Genomic DNA, 15,027 nt, shown 5'->3' with positions numbered 1-15,027 from the left:
TGTACGCTCATGGTCTTCTGCTGCTACAGCCTATCCACTTCAAGATTTGATATATTGAGCATTCAGAGATGCTTTTCTGCACATCACTGTTGTAACGTGTGGTTATTTGAGTTACTATCGCCTTACTGTCAGCTTGAACCAGTCTGGCTGTTCTCCTCTGACCTCTCTCATTAACAAGGTGTTTTAACCCAGAGAACTGCCATTCACTGGATGCTTTTTTTTGTTGTTTTTCATACCATTCTCTGTAAACTCTGGAGACTGTTGTTAGCGAAAATCTCAGGAGATCAGCAGTTTCTGAGATACTCAAACTGCACCCTTTGGCACCAACAATCATTCCACAATCAGTCACTTCGATCACAAATCTTCCCCAATCGTTGTTTGGTCCAAAGAACAACTGAACCTCTTGACCATGTCTGCATGACTTTATGCATTGAGTTACTGCTACATGATTGGCTGATTAGATATTTACGCCAATATTTGGGTACATGGAGCTTAGAAAAATAGAGGACTATGGGTAAGCCTAGGTAGTTCTAAGGTAAGGACATGTTTGGCACAGCTTTGTGGGCTGAAGGGCCTGTATTATGCTGTAGGTTTTCTATGTTAGCAAGCAGGTGTATAGGTGTACCTAATAAAGTGGCCACTAAGTGTATGTCTATCATTGTATGTGACATCAGCAAAACAATTAGTAATTTATCTCTATGGAATTTTAACATTTCACACACAATAAGTTATGTGAAAAAAAAGATTCCAAATACAACAAAAGGCTTGAGGTTCATGCACCATCCTGGCTGGGAAATATATCGCTGGTCCTTCATTGTCACAGAGTCTAAATCAACTTTTAACAATTTTTATCAATGCACCGTATTCCGTCTGGATGCATCTCAGCTTGGTATGACCATAAGATATAGGAGCAGAATTAGGCCAGACTGCTCAGGCATTTCATCATGGCTGATCCATCTCCCTCTCAGCCACATTCATAAGAACATAAGAGTCAGCCATCTGCCCTGTCAAGCCCGCTCCACCATTCAATAAGATCATGGCTGATCTGGCCATGGACTCAGCTCCACCTACCTGCCTTTTCCCCATATCCCTTAATTCCCTTACTATGCAGAAATCGATCCAACCTTCTCTTAAATACATTTACTGAGGTATCCTGTACTCCTTCATTGGGCAGAGAAGTCCACAAATACACTACTCTCTGGGAAAAACAGTTCCTCTTCATCTCCGTCCTAAATTTACTCCCTCAAATCTTGAGGCCATGCCTCCTAATTCTAGTTCCACACAGTAGGCTTATTCAGAAAGTCAGAAGGCATGGGATCCAGGGAAGTTTGGCCAGGTGGATTCAGAATTGGCTTGCCTGCAGAAGGCAGAGGGTCGTGGTGGAGGGAGTACATTCAGATTGGAAGGTTGTGACTAGTGGTGTCCCACAAGGATCTGTTCTGGGACCTCTACTTTTTGTGATTTTTATTAACAACCTGGATGTGGGGGTAGAAGGGTGAGTTGGCAAGTTTGCAGACGACACAAAGGTTGGTGGTGTTGTAGATAGTGTAGAGGATTGTCGAAGATTGCAGAGAGACATTGATAGGATGCAGAAGTGGGCTGAGAAGTGGCAGATGGAGTTCAACCCAGAGAAGTGTGAGGTGGTACACTTTGGAAGGACAAACTCCAAGGCAGAGTACAAAGTAAATGGCAGGATACTTGGTAGTGAGGAGGAGCAGAGGGATCTGGGGGTGCATGTCCACAGATCCCTGAAAGTTGCCTCACAGGTAGATAGGGTAGTTAAGAAAGCTTATGGAGTGTCAGCTTTCATAAGTCAAGGGATAGAGTTTAAGAGACGTGATGTAATGATGCAGCTCTATAGGTTAGGCCACACTTGGAGTACTGTGTCCAGTTCTGGTCGCCTCACTATAGGAAGGACGTGGAAGCATTGGAAAGGGTACAGAGGAGATTTACCAGGATGCTGCCTGGTTTAGAGAGTATGGATTATGATCAGAGATTAAGGGAACTAGGGCTTTACTCTTTGGAGAGAAGAAGGATGAGAGGAGACATGATAGAGGTGTACAAGATATTAAGAGGAATAGACAGAGTGGACAGCCAGCGCCTCTTCCCCAGGGTACCACTGCTCAGTACGGCTTTAAGGTAAGGGGAGGGAAGTTCAAGGGGGATATTAGAGGAAGGTTTTTCACTCAGAGAGTGGTTGGTGTGGAATGCACTGCCTGAGTCAGTGGTGGAAGCAGATACACTAGTGAAGTTTAAGAGACTACTAGATAGGTATATGGAGGAATTTAAGGTGGGGGGTTATATGGAGGCAGGGTTTGAGGGTCGGCACAACATTGTGAGCTGAAGGGCCTGTAATGTGCTGTACTATTCTATGTTCTATGTTCTAGTTTCACCTATCAGTGGAAACAACTTTCCTGCCACTATCTTCTCTCTCCCTTTCACAATTTTATTTGTTTCTATAAGAGCTCCTCTCATTCATCTGAATTCCAGTGAGTACAGTCCCAGGCGACTCAATCTCTCCTCATAATCTAACCTCCCCCCCACCCCCCACCATCTCTGGAATCAACCTGGTGAACCTCCTCTGCCCCACATCCAAAGCCAGTATATCTTTCCTCAAGTAAGGAGACCAGAACCACGCATGGTACTCCAGGTGTGGCCTCACCAGTACCCTGTACAGTTGCAGCGAAACCTCCCTGCTCTTAAATTTAATCCCTCCAGCAATGAAGGCTAACATTCCATTTGCCTTCTTGATAGCCCGCTGCACCTGCAAACCAGCCTTTTGTGATTCATGCACAAGCACTCCCAAGTCCCTCTGCACAGACTTCTCCCCGTATCCCTTCCTGCCCTGGCTAATCAAGAATCTATCAACTTCTACCTTAAATATACCCAAAGACTTGGGCTCCACAGCCAAATATAGCAAAGAATTCCACATATTCACCACTCTCTGGTTAAAGAAATTCCTCCTCATCTCCTTTCTAAAAGGACACCCCACTATTCTGAGGCCCTGTCCTCTAGTCTTAGACTCCCATACCATAGAAACATAGAAAATAGGTGCAGGAGTAGGCCACTCGGCCCTTCGAGCCTGCACCGCCATTCAGTGTGATCATGGCTGATCATCCAACTCAGAACCCTGTACCTGCTTTCTCTCCATACCCCCTGATCCCTTTAGCCACAAGGGCCATATCTAACTTCCACTTAAATATAGCCAATGAACCAGCCTCAAGTGTTTCCTGTGGCTGAGAATTCCACAGATCCACCACTCTCTGTGTGAAGAAGTTTTTCCTCATCTCGGTCCTAAAAAGCTTCCCCTTTATCCTTAAACTGTGACCCCTCATTCTGGATTTCCCCAACATCGGAAACAATCTTCCTGCATCTAGCCTGTCCAACCCCTTTAGAATTTTATACGTTTCAATAAGATCCCCCCTCAATCTTCTAAATTCCAGTGAGTATAAGCCTAGTTGATCCAGTCTTTCTTCATATGAAAGTCCTGCCACCCATTGGATACATTCTCTCCAGCTTGGTAAATACTTTTCTCAAGATAGGGTACAGGGTATTCCCTCGGACCTTGAAGAAGACTAGTGTTGAAATTGTAGGGGTCCTGGCAGATATATTTAAAATGTCGATATTTACGGGTAAGGTGCCGGAGGATTGGAGGATAGCTCATTTTGTTCCATTGTTTAAAAAAGGCTCTAAAATTAATCTGGGAAATTATAGGCTGGTAAATTTGACGTCGGTAGTAGGTAAATTATTGGAAGAAGTACTAAGAGATAGGATCTACAAGTATTTAGATAGACAGGGACTTATTAGTGAGAATCAACATGGCTTTGTGCGTGGTAGGTCATGTTTAACAAATCTATTAGGGCTTTTCGAGGAGGTTACAAGGAAAGTGGATGAAGGGAAGGCAGTGAATGTTGTCTACATGGACTTCAGTAAGGCCCGCATGGGAGGTTAGTTAGGAAGATTCAGTCGCTAGGTATACATTATGAAGTAGTAAATTGGATTAGACATGGGTTCAATGGGAGAAGTCAGAGAATGGTAGTGGAAGATTGCTTCTCTGAGTGGAGGCCTGTGACTAGTGGTGTGCCACAGGGATCAGAGCTGGGTCCATTGTTATTTGTCATCTATCAGTCACCAGGACTGTACCCCGAGAGAACCTTCACCAGGACTGTACCCCGAGAGAACCCTCACCCGGACTGTAGCAAGTCACTGGCAATTAATGATGGGTAATAATTACTAACAAGTTATAAAAGGTACACACACTCACTCACTTGGGAACAAAGGCCTGTTGACTTCCTTCACCCAGTCTGCCAGTGCCAATTTCAGGGCTTCATTGGGACAGTACGTCTGGCCAGTCTCAGCCCTCTCATCCGTATCTGAAAACAAAGTTAAGAGTATCAGTTATAATTACAAGAGACTCTGCAGATGCTGGAAATCCAGGGTAACATGCACAAAATGCTGGAGGAATTGGAAGAACCCCACTGCCACCAACAATCATTCCACAGTCAAAGTCACTTAGATCACATTTCTTCTCCATTCTGATGTTTGGTCTGGAGAACAACTGAATCTCTTGACCTTGTCTGCAAGCTTTAATGCACTGAGTTGCCGCAGATGATTGGCTGATTAGATACTTGCATTAATGCACTTTACTCCTAATAAAGTGGCCACTGAGTGTTACAGTGTTACAGAGAAAGCCGCCTGGACTACTTAGCAACACACAAAAAATGCAGGTGGAACTCTGCAGGTCAGGCAGCATCTATGGAAAGGAATAAAGTGTCAACGTTTTGACTGAAACCCTTCATCAATCTGAAGCATCAACTCTTTATTCCTTGCCATAGATGCTACCCAACCTTCAGAGTTCCTCCAGTACTTTGTGTGTGTTACTAATGGGGTTAATTGTTTGTTGGAGACACCATCCCTCAAATCGGCTCAAAAATTCTTGTCCCACTCAAGCTCACTGCTCACATCGTCCCCTGCAATCATCAAACCTACAAGGCATGTGGCTCATTGCAAACTGCAATTGATTTCAGTGATTCGCTGTCCCTCAAGTTTTGGTCGGAGTGAACAGTTGCAGCTTTTCTTGTGTTTCCATAAATCAATGGAACAGTAGTGGTTGGCATAGCATTATTACAGAGCCAGTGATCAGCAATCAGTAATAGGGGCTCGATTCCAGTTGCTGCCTGTGATCATGTGGGTTTCTTCCAGTGCTCTGGTTTCCTCCCATATCCCAAAGACTTATGAGTTAGGGCTACCAAGTTGTAGGAATGCTACGTTGGCACCAGAAGCATCACAACACTTGCGAGCTGTTTCCAGCACGTCCTCAGACCGTGTTCATCCTTGGCACAAGTGATACATTTCACTTTAAATTTTGATGTACATGTGACAAATAAAGCTAATCTTTTTAAGCATTTCTCCTCCCTGACTTTGATTATAGTTAGTGTTCTAGGATGGAACGTTTCAGCAATAGCAGGTGGATAAGTTGGGTTGGTTTGCTTACAAGCAGAGAAGGTATTCTTTATAACTCTGGAAATTATATCTTTTGATACCCACTTACTCTGTGAGAAAATCTGATAGTAGCCAGTTAAACTACCAACACACCTTAAGATGTGAAAGAAGACTGGCGCATACACGAGATACACAGAGAACATGCAAACTCCACACAGACCACCAAAGTTCAGGTTCGAATCTGGGTCACTGGAGCTCAAACCCGTGAGCCATCATGTTGCCCAGTTTTGGTGATGTTTGTTCAAGGAGTGGTTGGAGAATTTCAATTGAGGGACACAGTGTGGTAATAGTACAATCAGCTCATGCCATCCGATTACACCCATGTGGCCACTTAACCTACTAACCCATACTTCTTTGGGATGTGGGAGGAAACTGGAGCGATCACGGGGAGAATGCACAAACTCCTTACAGACAGCAGTGGGGATTGAAGCTGGGTTATTCACACTGTAATAGTATTACACTAGCCATGCTGCCCACTGAAGACCCACATTCATTTTAGGAATAGGATCTTTCTCTCCGTCATCAGATTTCTGAATGTTCCATGAACCCATGAAAACAACAGTAGTTATATTTAATTAGGAATTTGAATTTTTTTTTGTCACCAAAAACAGTTACAGATTCCTACAGATTTACAGACGGCACAGGATCAAAGAAAGCTGCAGAAAGTTATAAATTCAGTCAGCTCCATCATGGGCACTAGACCCCCTCCCCAACACCTTCAAAAGGCAATACCTCTAAAAGGAAGCATCCATCATTAAAGACCCACATCACCCAGGACATGCCCTCTTCTCTTTGCTACTATCAAGGAGAAAATACAGGAGCCTGAAGCCACACACTTAATGTTACAGGAACGGTTTCTTCCCCTCTACCATTAGATTTCTGAATGGACAATTGGACAATGAACACTATCTCATTATCTTTTTTTGTCTCTTGTTCCACTACCTATTTAATTGTATATTGCAATTTATAGTTTTTATTATCAATTGTAAATCTGCCACAATAAAACAAATTTCATGACATATGCTAGTGATATTATATCTGATTCTGATTCCATTCAACTTTTGCACTATTTATTTATCTTTGTAACTTATAGTCATTCTTTACGTCTTGTACTGAACTGCTGCCGCAAAACAACAATTTTCGTGACATATGTTAGTGACAATAAACCTGATACTGATTATGTTTTAATTCAAACCAAGCCTGGATTGTGTAGCGGCTGACATAACACTGCTACAGCATCAATGATCCAGGGTTCAATTCCTTCTGCTGTCTGTAGGCAGCTTGTATGTTCTCCCTGTGACTGTGTGGGTTTCCTCCAAGTGCTCATGTTTCCTCCCACAATCCAAAGACATTCAGATTAGTGGATTAATTGATCACATGGGTAAAATTGGGCAGCACATGCCCAGTGGGCTGGAAGGATCTGTTACCTTGCTGTAAGTCCCTAAAAATCTAAATTTCGGGGTGGCACAGTAGCACAGCAGTTAGCATAATGTTATTACAGAGCTAGCAACCCGAGTTCCATTCCACCATCCGTAAGGAGTTTGTATGCTCTTCCAGTGGCCGGTTTCCTCCCACATTCCAAAGACATTGGGTTTTGTAGGTTAATTGATCACGTGTTAATTAGGCAGTACAGACTTGTTGAGTGGGAAGGACCAGTTACCATATTCTATCTATAAACAAATAAAGTTTACATAAAGATCTTCGATTGCCATGTTCAGCCTTTGTGCACTGCATGTGACACCAGTTCTGAAAGAACATGGTTAACAGCCCACTACAAACCCCATTTATCTACAGGAGGTGCTGCCTCAAGAAGGCAACATACATCAACAAGGATCCCCACCATCTATCACAGCTAACATCAGACTGGAGGTACAGAAGCCTGAAATCTCACACACCAGATTCAAGGTTAAAAAGTTCAAAGTAGATTTATTATCAGAATACATGATGATGATGGCTGGTTCTTCACTTGCGAAGATCAGGAAGGAAGAAGAGTCCTCAAGAGATACGGCACAATCGTTAGCGACTGTAGAGACCAGTTCTTGGTCTGCAGACTCTGGAGCAGGAGGGAAATGGGAACAGCTGGGATGTGGGTACTTGGGTAGTTCCTGTGTCTCCTCTTCTCCTCAGCAGTTGCACTTCCGGATTCCTCAAAATTCTGGGCTGCTCCATGGATCAGCGTTCTCCAGCGGGCTCTGTCACAAGCCAGCTGCTGACATTCATTAACCTCGATATTTGCCTGAGAGAGCTGCTGCTTACGTTGGTCTTGGTGCCTCTTGCACGGGGCACCACTATCTCTCTTGCCTGAGGGAGTTCTCCGTAGAGTACTGCTTTCGGTAACCTGGAGTTGTCCATGCGGGACACGTGGCCTGAACAGTGGAGCTACCGGAGCAGCAAGGTGGCTTCAATGCTTAAAAGCTGAGCCTTTTTCAGGACCTCATTGTTGGCAACACTATCCTTCCAGGCGATATCCATGATGGAGTGGAGATAGCACTTCCTTTGTACTACCTCAATGTACTAATACTTTAGCAATGATCTGTATGGATAGCAAAGTTTTTCACTGTACCTCAGTGTACTTGTCAATGATAACTCAACACCAGTCCCTCATTGTAACCCAGCCTTGCCCTCCCTCTACAACCCGAGGAGCCCATGCCACCTACCCGACTCACTGGAGCCTTCTGCCTGCAGGCCACACTTATACCAGGTGCCCAGCGTGTGGATAGGTATGTAATTGGCCTCCAGTTCACAGTTGGGATTGAGCAAGATGCCTTGCAGCTTGGAGACCAGGCTGGAGGGGCGTCCTTTGTACGGTCCCAGGAACACCCGACGCTGGGCGTAGTCATTGGCATGAAGGTTGTCCCAGATCAGCGGTCGACGTTTAATGACTTCTTCAACCTCCGACACCGATTCAGCAGAGATCTCCTTGGAGATAACTGTGCTGCCTAAAATACACAGAGATAAATACTGCTTATAATTAACTCGAGATTCTGCAGATGCTGGAAACTATGAGCAACACACACAAAATGCTGGAGAAACTCAGCAGGTCAGACATCTGTGGAGGGGGACAAACTGTCAATGGTTCAGACTGAGACCCTTGGAAAAGAAGGGGCAAAGTCCAAAATGAGAAGGTGGAGGGAGGGGAGGTTTCTTGCAAAAATCCACCTGGGTGCTAATGCCCTGCTAAGGGATTGAATTTCCTCTCCTTAGAGTCATAGAGCACTACAGCACAAAAACAAGCCCTTCCGACCATCTAGTCCATGTCGAACTGTTATGCTGCCTAGTCCTATCAACCTGTACCTGGACCATAGCCCTCCCATTCATTCACTTAATCAAACTTCTCTTAAATTTTGGAATCGAACCTAAATCCACCACTTCCACTGGTGGATGCAGGTTCGATTCCACACTCATATCACTCTCTGAGTGAAGAAGTGCTCCTTAAATATTTCATCTTACACCTTTAACGTATAACCTCCAGTTCTAGTCTTACACAACCTCAGTAGAAAAAAAACAGCTTGCATTTACCCCATCTATGCCCCTCATAATTTTGTATACCTCTGTCAAATCTCCCCTCATTCTTCTAAGTTCCACTGAATAAAGCCCCAACCTATTCAATCTTTCCTTATAATTCAGGTGCTGAAGTCTTCGCAGCATCCTTGTAAATCGTATTGATACCTTTCTTGTAGGTAGGTGAGCAGAATTGCACACAATACTCCAAATTAGGCTTCATCATTGTCTTACACAGCTCCTGTACTCAGAGCTCTGATTTATGAAGGCCAATGTGCCAAAAGCTCTCTTTACCACTGTGTCTACCTGTGACACCACTTTCAAGAAATTATAGAGCTATATTCCCAAATCTCTATGTTCTACATTCCCAGATCCCTTCCCTTGCCTTTATGTTGACATTTGTAAAGATTGGAGGTGGAAGAGCCTAGCAAGCCTTTAATTCAAGAGCAATAAGCAGGGGCGTTGGTAGAAATGTCTCTGCCCAGTGAATGGATAAGCACACAGAGCAGTGAAGCACTCAACCAGCTGTAGACACTCCAGCCCTCACCTGTCCAGATGACCCCAATGCCAGGGTGGAGGTTGTCTCCTATGATTTTCAGATAGTTGGACATCTTGAGACTTGGATAGCACAAGGAACCACAATACTCTGAAAAACATCCAAACAACAGAGAAAACCAGTGAGAGGTTTGCTTACAAAGGTTACTTTTTCCATTCTAACTGCACTAAAAGCTGTTACCAAAGCAACAATATTGAGTGCTGCTGGGAGTCTGAGAGAACAGGGCCAAGAACTGGAGACCCGGGCGCAGCCTGTCCTGGCACTGTGTGTGTGCGCGTGTGCACACGAGAGAGAGGGGTTTGTTAGGGGTTTGCTTTGCTGTCGTTTTGCTTGTTCTGTTGTTCTGCTAAATATTGTTGGTGCTGGAATGTGTGGCAACACTTTCTGGCACACCAAGTGCGTAGACTGTTAATGCAAACGACACAATTAACTGCATGTTTCAATGCACATGTGATAAATAAATCTAAAGCTGAATCTGAATCTGTTCAGAGCTATCTGTCAACCGGAGCATAAAATACATACAACAACCCCAGAGAAAAGGGGAAGAGATGGAAGAGTGTGATGCAGAATTCACAATCAGACCATTGTCACTTCTGTTAATCTTTATACCGCACGACAATTTTTCAGTATGTTTTTCATTTATGTGGAGGGATTGTCCCTCTATTTTACTCCCACCTAAATGGGTCAACACTGTGAGAGGTCTGTAATGCCACCCAGTTGACCCCGGCACTGAGCACTAGAACAGGTATCAATGAGATGCCCAAAGAGATGTCCCCATTTACCAAAAGTCTCTGACAGTTAATGCACTGTATGAATTTGAGGAAGCCTCGCAACCTGTCTACTTTTTACCTACTAACCTATTACAATAACAAATTTCACAACATATGTCAGTGATAATAAACCGGATTTTGATGCCGACCTTGGTAAAGCAGCTGGCATACTCAAAGATCTCATCCACCGAGAAATTCTTTCTTCTTCCCCCTCACAGGGCAAAAGATACAAAAGCCTGAAAGCACGTACCACCAGGCTCAAAGACAGCTTCTATCCCATTGTTATCAGACTACTGAATGGTCCCCTAGTATGGTAAGATGGAGCTTTGACTTCACTGTCCATCTCGTTAATGGCTTTGCATCTTATTGTCTACTTGCAATGCATTGTCTCTGTAACTGTACACTTTATTCTACATTCTGTTCTTATTTTACCTTTTTCTACCTTGATGAACTTGAGGAAGCATTATTACCCCTCAACCATCGGGCTCTTGAACCAAAGGGGATAACTTCACTCAACTTCACTTGCCCCATCATTGAAATATTCCCACAACAAAAGACTCACTTTCAAGGACTCTTCATCTCAGGTTCTCGATATTTTTTGTTTATTTATTTATTGTTATTATTTCTTCTTTTGTATCTGCACTGTTTGTTGTCGGCTGCGCTCTGGTTGAACACCTTAGTTGAGAGGTTTCTCATTGATTCTGTTATGGTTATTATTTTATAGATTTGTTGAGTACCTCCACAAGAAAATGACCTTCAGGGTTGTACGTGCTGACATATATATACTTTGACAATAAATTTACTTTGAACTTTGAACTGTTGTAATAAAATAACCTGTATGGATGGCATTGAAACAGAGTTTTTCACTCTACCATGCTACATGTGATCATAATAAAGGATGTAGTCTGGTTGACACTTCTAAACACCAGCTCAAAACCTATTTATTTAACCTTGCTTTTCATTCGTATCATGTTTGTCTTTTATTTTCCTGTTTGCACTTTACCCTATTGTAAATTACTTTGAACTACATCATCTGTATGAAAAGTGCTCTATCAATAAATTGTTATTCTTAATAAAACAATTTAAAAGGCCATCTTATCTTTGAACGGTGAGAAGAATTAAGAGTTGCAATCACGTGAGAGAACTGTCAATGATTTTAATAAATGCACAATTCTAACCTACCAGTAGGACAGAACAAGAAGACCGGAGGCTCCCCCAAGTACTGGTAGATCTCATTGGACACCGAGATCTGAGCATGGGCGAATGAGCTGAAGGCCTCTTTGTCGGTGGGGCACATGGTATGGTCGATGTCGTCGAACAGGATGGCGAAGGCCATGCAGCCAAACCCCTTGACCTGCGGTAGAGCAAAATATTGTTTGAGAAGTCAGCAGGAGACCAGTGATGGGAGACCCAATGCTGGTAACATTTCCATACAACTAGGGGTCTCAAACGAATCTTTTAAACATGGAGTGCAATGATAATATAGTGGTTAGCGCGATGCAATTACAGCTCGGAACATTGGAGCTCGGAGTTCAATTCTGGTGTCCTTTGTAAGGAAGTTTGTATGTTCTTCCCTTGAATGCGTGGCTTTCCTCCTACAGTCCAAAGTCATACAAGTTAGTAGGTTAATTGGTCATTGTAAATTGTCCTGTGGTAAGGCAAGGGTTAAATTGGTGCCTTATTGTTATATAGACCATAAGATCAGAATTAGGCCATTTGGTCCATCGAACCTGCTCCATTTTTCTCTCAGCCCCAATCTCCTGCCTTCTGGCCATAACCCTTCATGGCCTGATCAATCAACGATCTATCAACCTCTACCTTAAATATATCCAGTGGCTTGGCCTCCATAGCTGTCCATGGCATTGAATTCCACAAATTCACCACCCTCTGGCTGAAGAAATTCCTCCTCATCTCCAGTCTAAATCGGTTCTAAAAGTAGGTGGGTTGCTGGGCAGTGTGTCTTATTGGACCAGAAGGGCCAGCTCTGTGCTGTATCTCTAAATAAATAAATAAGTGCTATCTGTTGTTTTGGGCACCTCACTTGTGCATTTAGGGTGGGCGCAGAGTGATTGCCAAACTGGATGTGCATGAGGCTTTTCCTATGGTACAATGGAGAGATTACTGCACCGTATCTTTGTGTGCTCTCTAGAATGGAGCTTGGAGACATGACTATAAGCAAAAGCACGCACCATTCATTTATTTTTTTTACATATTTCTTATTGTAACTTATAGTAATATTTCCAAAAACTCCCTTATAGAAAGTGATATAGTGCTATTAAAACAAACCTTTACGCCATTTTAAGTTTCTTTCCCAAAGCAGATAACCTGATCAACCATTCTAGTTTCTCCTCCCCAGCCCCCTCTATCCATTAACCCACCACCACCACCTGCAACACTGCATTGAACTTTATAATGCTGTTACATTGTAAATACATGCTGATATTTATTTACTTCTGTATGATTTTCCATATCCAGCTTTTTAAATCCAAAACTTCTACACATAATTCTTTATAATTGTTGAATGTTGTGTTTTGTTGCATGTTGCGCCCTGACCAACACACTACAGTAAATTCCTAATACATGTGAATGTATATGGTGAATGAAGTTGATCCTTCATCTTTTTATTATTATGTATCACACTACATGGGTTGTGGGGTGGAAGTACATCTCTACCAAAGAAGGTCCTTCCCTCCACTGGCCTGGAGGTCACTCTTAGGTAAGATGTTGCACCTGCTAAGTCCCCTGATCAGGGTCTTGTGAAACCATGGGAGCATGTGGTGGATGGTCGTATGAGCAGCTGGTGCACGTCACAATTCCTGGTTATGCCACCACTGACAACAAGCAGATAACCTCAGAAGAGTATTGTTAATGGATGGGGTCACCTGTTTTGTAAAGATACTGCCCAGAAGAAGGCAATGGAAAACCACCTCTGGAGAAAAATTTGCCAAGAACAATCATGGTCATGGAAAGTCCATGACTACCCAAGTCATACGACACGGCACATAGTGATGGTAATGACTGGTATCTATGATGGTGGGATCTCCAGGGGAGACAGGAATGATTCACTCACTCTGTATTACTATGTTATAACTTGTCCTACACTATATTGTTGCCACAAAGCAACAAATTTCAGATTCAGATTCAGAAGAAACAGAAAATGGGCCTCATCAACTGGGAATGGTCAAGTCAAGTCAAGTTTATTGTCATTTAACTATATACATGCACACCGTCAAATGAGACGTTTCTCTGAACCAGGGTGGAAAGCACAGAGATTCATGTAACACAGGTATAACACGTAATAACTCAGGATAATGTCTACAGATGAATTACATATAAATAAACAAAGTAAAGTGCATAAATTAAACTTTGTAAGGTGCTGAACAAATTAATGAGTGACACTTCAAATGTGATGCAGCAGGGAGTTAGAAACCTAATTGCCTGAGGAAGCAAACTGTTTCCCATCCTGACTGTTCTTGTCTTTATGCATCAGAGTCTCCTGCCTGATGGTAGAAAGTCAAAGAGGATGCGGGATGACGCAGCCCTCCTGATAAATGTTCCAATGGATGGGAGGGAGACCCCTATGATCCTCTCAGCTCTCCTCACAGTCCTTTGTAGGGACTTCTGGTCCAATGCTCGGCTGCTTCCATACCAGATGGAGATGCAGCTTGTCAGGTGCTCCTATAAAGTTCAGTTAAGATGGGGGAGGGGGTAGCTTTGCTTGCCTCAATCTCCTTAGGAAGTGGAGGCTCTGCTGCACAATTGCTCTGTTAACTGAACCCCTGTTGGCCCAGGTTTCCGGTAGAGATCAATATTCACACTACCTGCCTCAGTTTCTGCTTCAGCAAGGCCAGGTCACATGAGCTGGAGAAGGTGATGTCCTGTCCCGGTGAGATTGCATACACAAACTCAACTCCGCAGTCCTGTGCACCCAACACCAAGGCTTTGAGTTGGGCTGTAAACAAAAAGGAAGAAAAAAGATGAGAGCACAATAGTTGTCGAGACCAACAATTCATTACCTAAATGATAGTAACAAGCTGGGGATGTGAGGTTACTGCCAGGGGAAGGAAAAACACACTACTTTATAAACTCATAGAGAGAAACAACAACTTGAATGTGACAACTCTGTGGGATCGTGTATTGGCAGCCTATCAATATCATCCCATTAACCCAGCAACGGAACTGCCGAGGGCCCTCTCCACCACTCTCGTTTGGCTAAGCTGTGAGTTGTCTGCACTGCACTTTCTCTGTAGCTGTAACACTTTAAGGACATAAAACATGAAACAAAAAATTATGTCATTCAGCCCATCGACTCTGCTCCGCCATTCTAGCATGACTGATTTAATATCCCTCTTAACCCCATTCTCCTGCCTTCTCCCCATAACCTTTGAAGCCCTGAGTAATTTATATTTGTTCTGCGTTCTGTTATTGTTTGCCCTTGTTCTACCTCTATGCACCGATGTAATGAAATGATCTGTATGGATGGTGTCAAGATACTGATGTGTTTGATCCAGGGTTCTTCAGAAGTCAAGAATGAGGCAGAAAACTTGTCATTTATGATCGTTTATTAGGCACTACAAGAATGAAATGAGGAGAACAGAGATGAAGTAAGAGAGTGAGAGGGAGAGAGAATGACAAAAAGAACCAAAAAGATCAAAGACCGAACCAGAATGATTTGGTCCTCTTATACCAATTTGCTAA

At 43.3% G+C, this 15,027-nt stretch overlaps 1 protein-coding gene across 2 annotated transcripts in view; it reads right to left on the bottom strand.

The window, feature by feature from the left end:
• Positions 1-15,027, bottom strand: part of LOC140726126 (protein O-GlcNAcase-like) — a 303,790-nt gene that overhangs the window by 44,823 nt on the left and 243,940 nt on the right. For both annotated transcript variants that reach the window (XM_073042089.1, XM_073042091.1), the window contains exons 17-21: positions 14,151-14,281; positions 11,512-11,683; positions 9,551-9,649; positions 8,160-8,441; positions 4,269-4,373 (exon numbers count right to left, since the gene is read on the bottom strand). In XM_073042089.1, the coding sequence (XP_072898190.1) occupies positions 4,269-4,373; positions 8,160-8,441; positions 9,551-9,649; positions 11,512-11,683; positions 14,151-14,281 (789 nt within the window). The remainder of the gene's footprint in view (positions 1-4,268; positions 4,374-8,159; positions 8,442-9,550; positions 9,650-11,511; positions 11,684-14,150; positions 14,282-15,027) is intronic.

Source organism: Hemitrygon akajei, chromosome 4, assembly GCF_048418815.1.
Source record: "Hemitrygon akajei chromosome 4, sHemAka1.3, whole genome shotgun sequence".
Taxonomy (NCBI): domain Eukaryota; kingdom Metazoa; phylum Chordata; class Chondrichthyes; order Myliobatiformes; family Dasyatidae; genus Hemitrygon; species Hemitrygon akajei.
The sequence above is the reverse complement of the archived record's forward strand: the minus strand, read 5'-3'. Positions and strand labels throughout refer to the sequence as shown.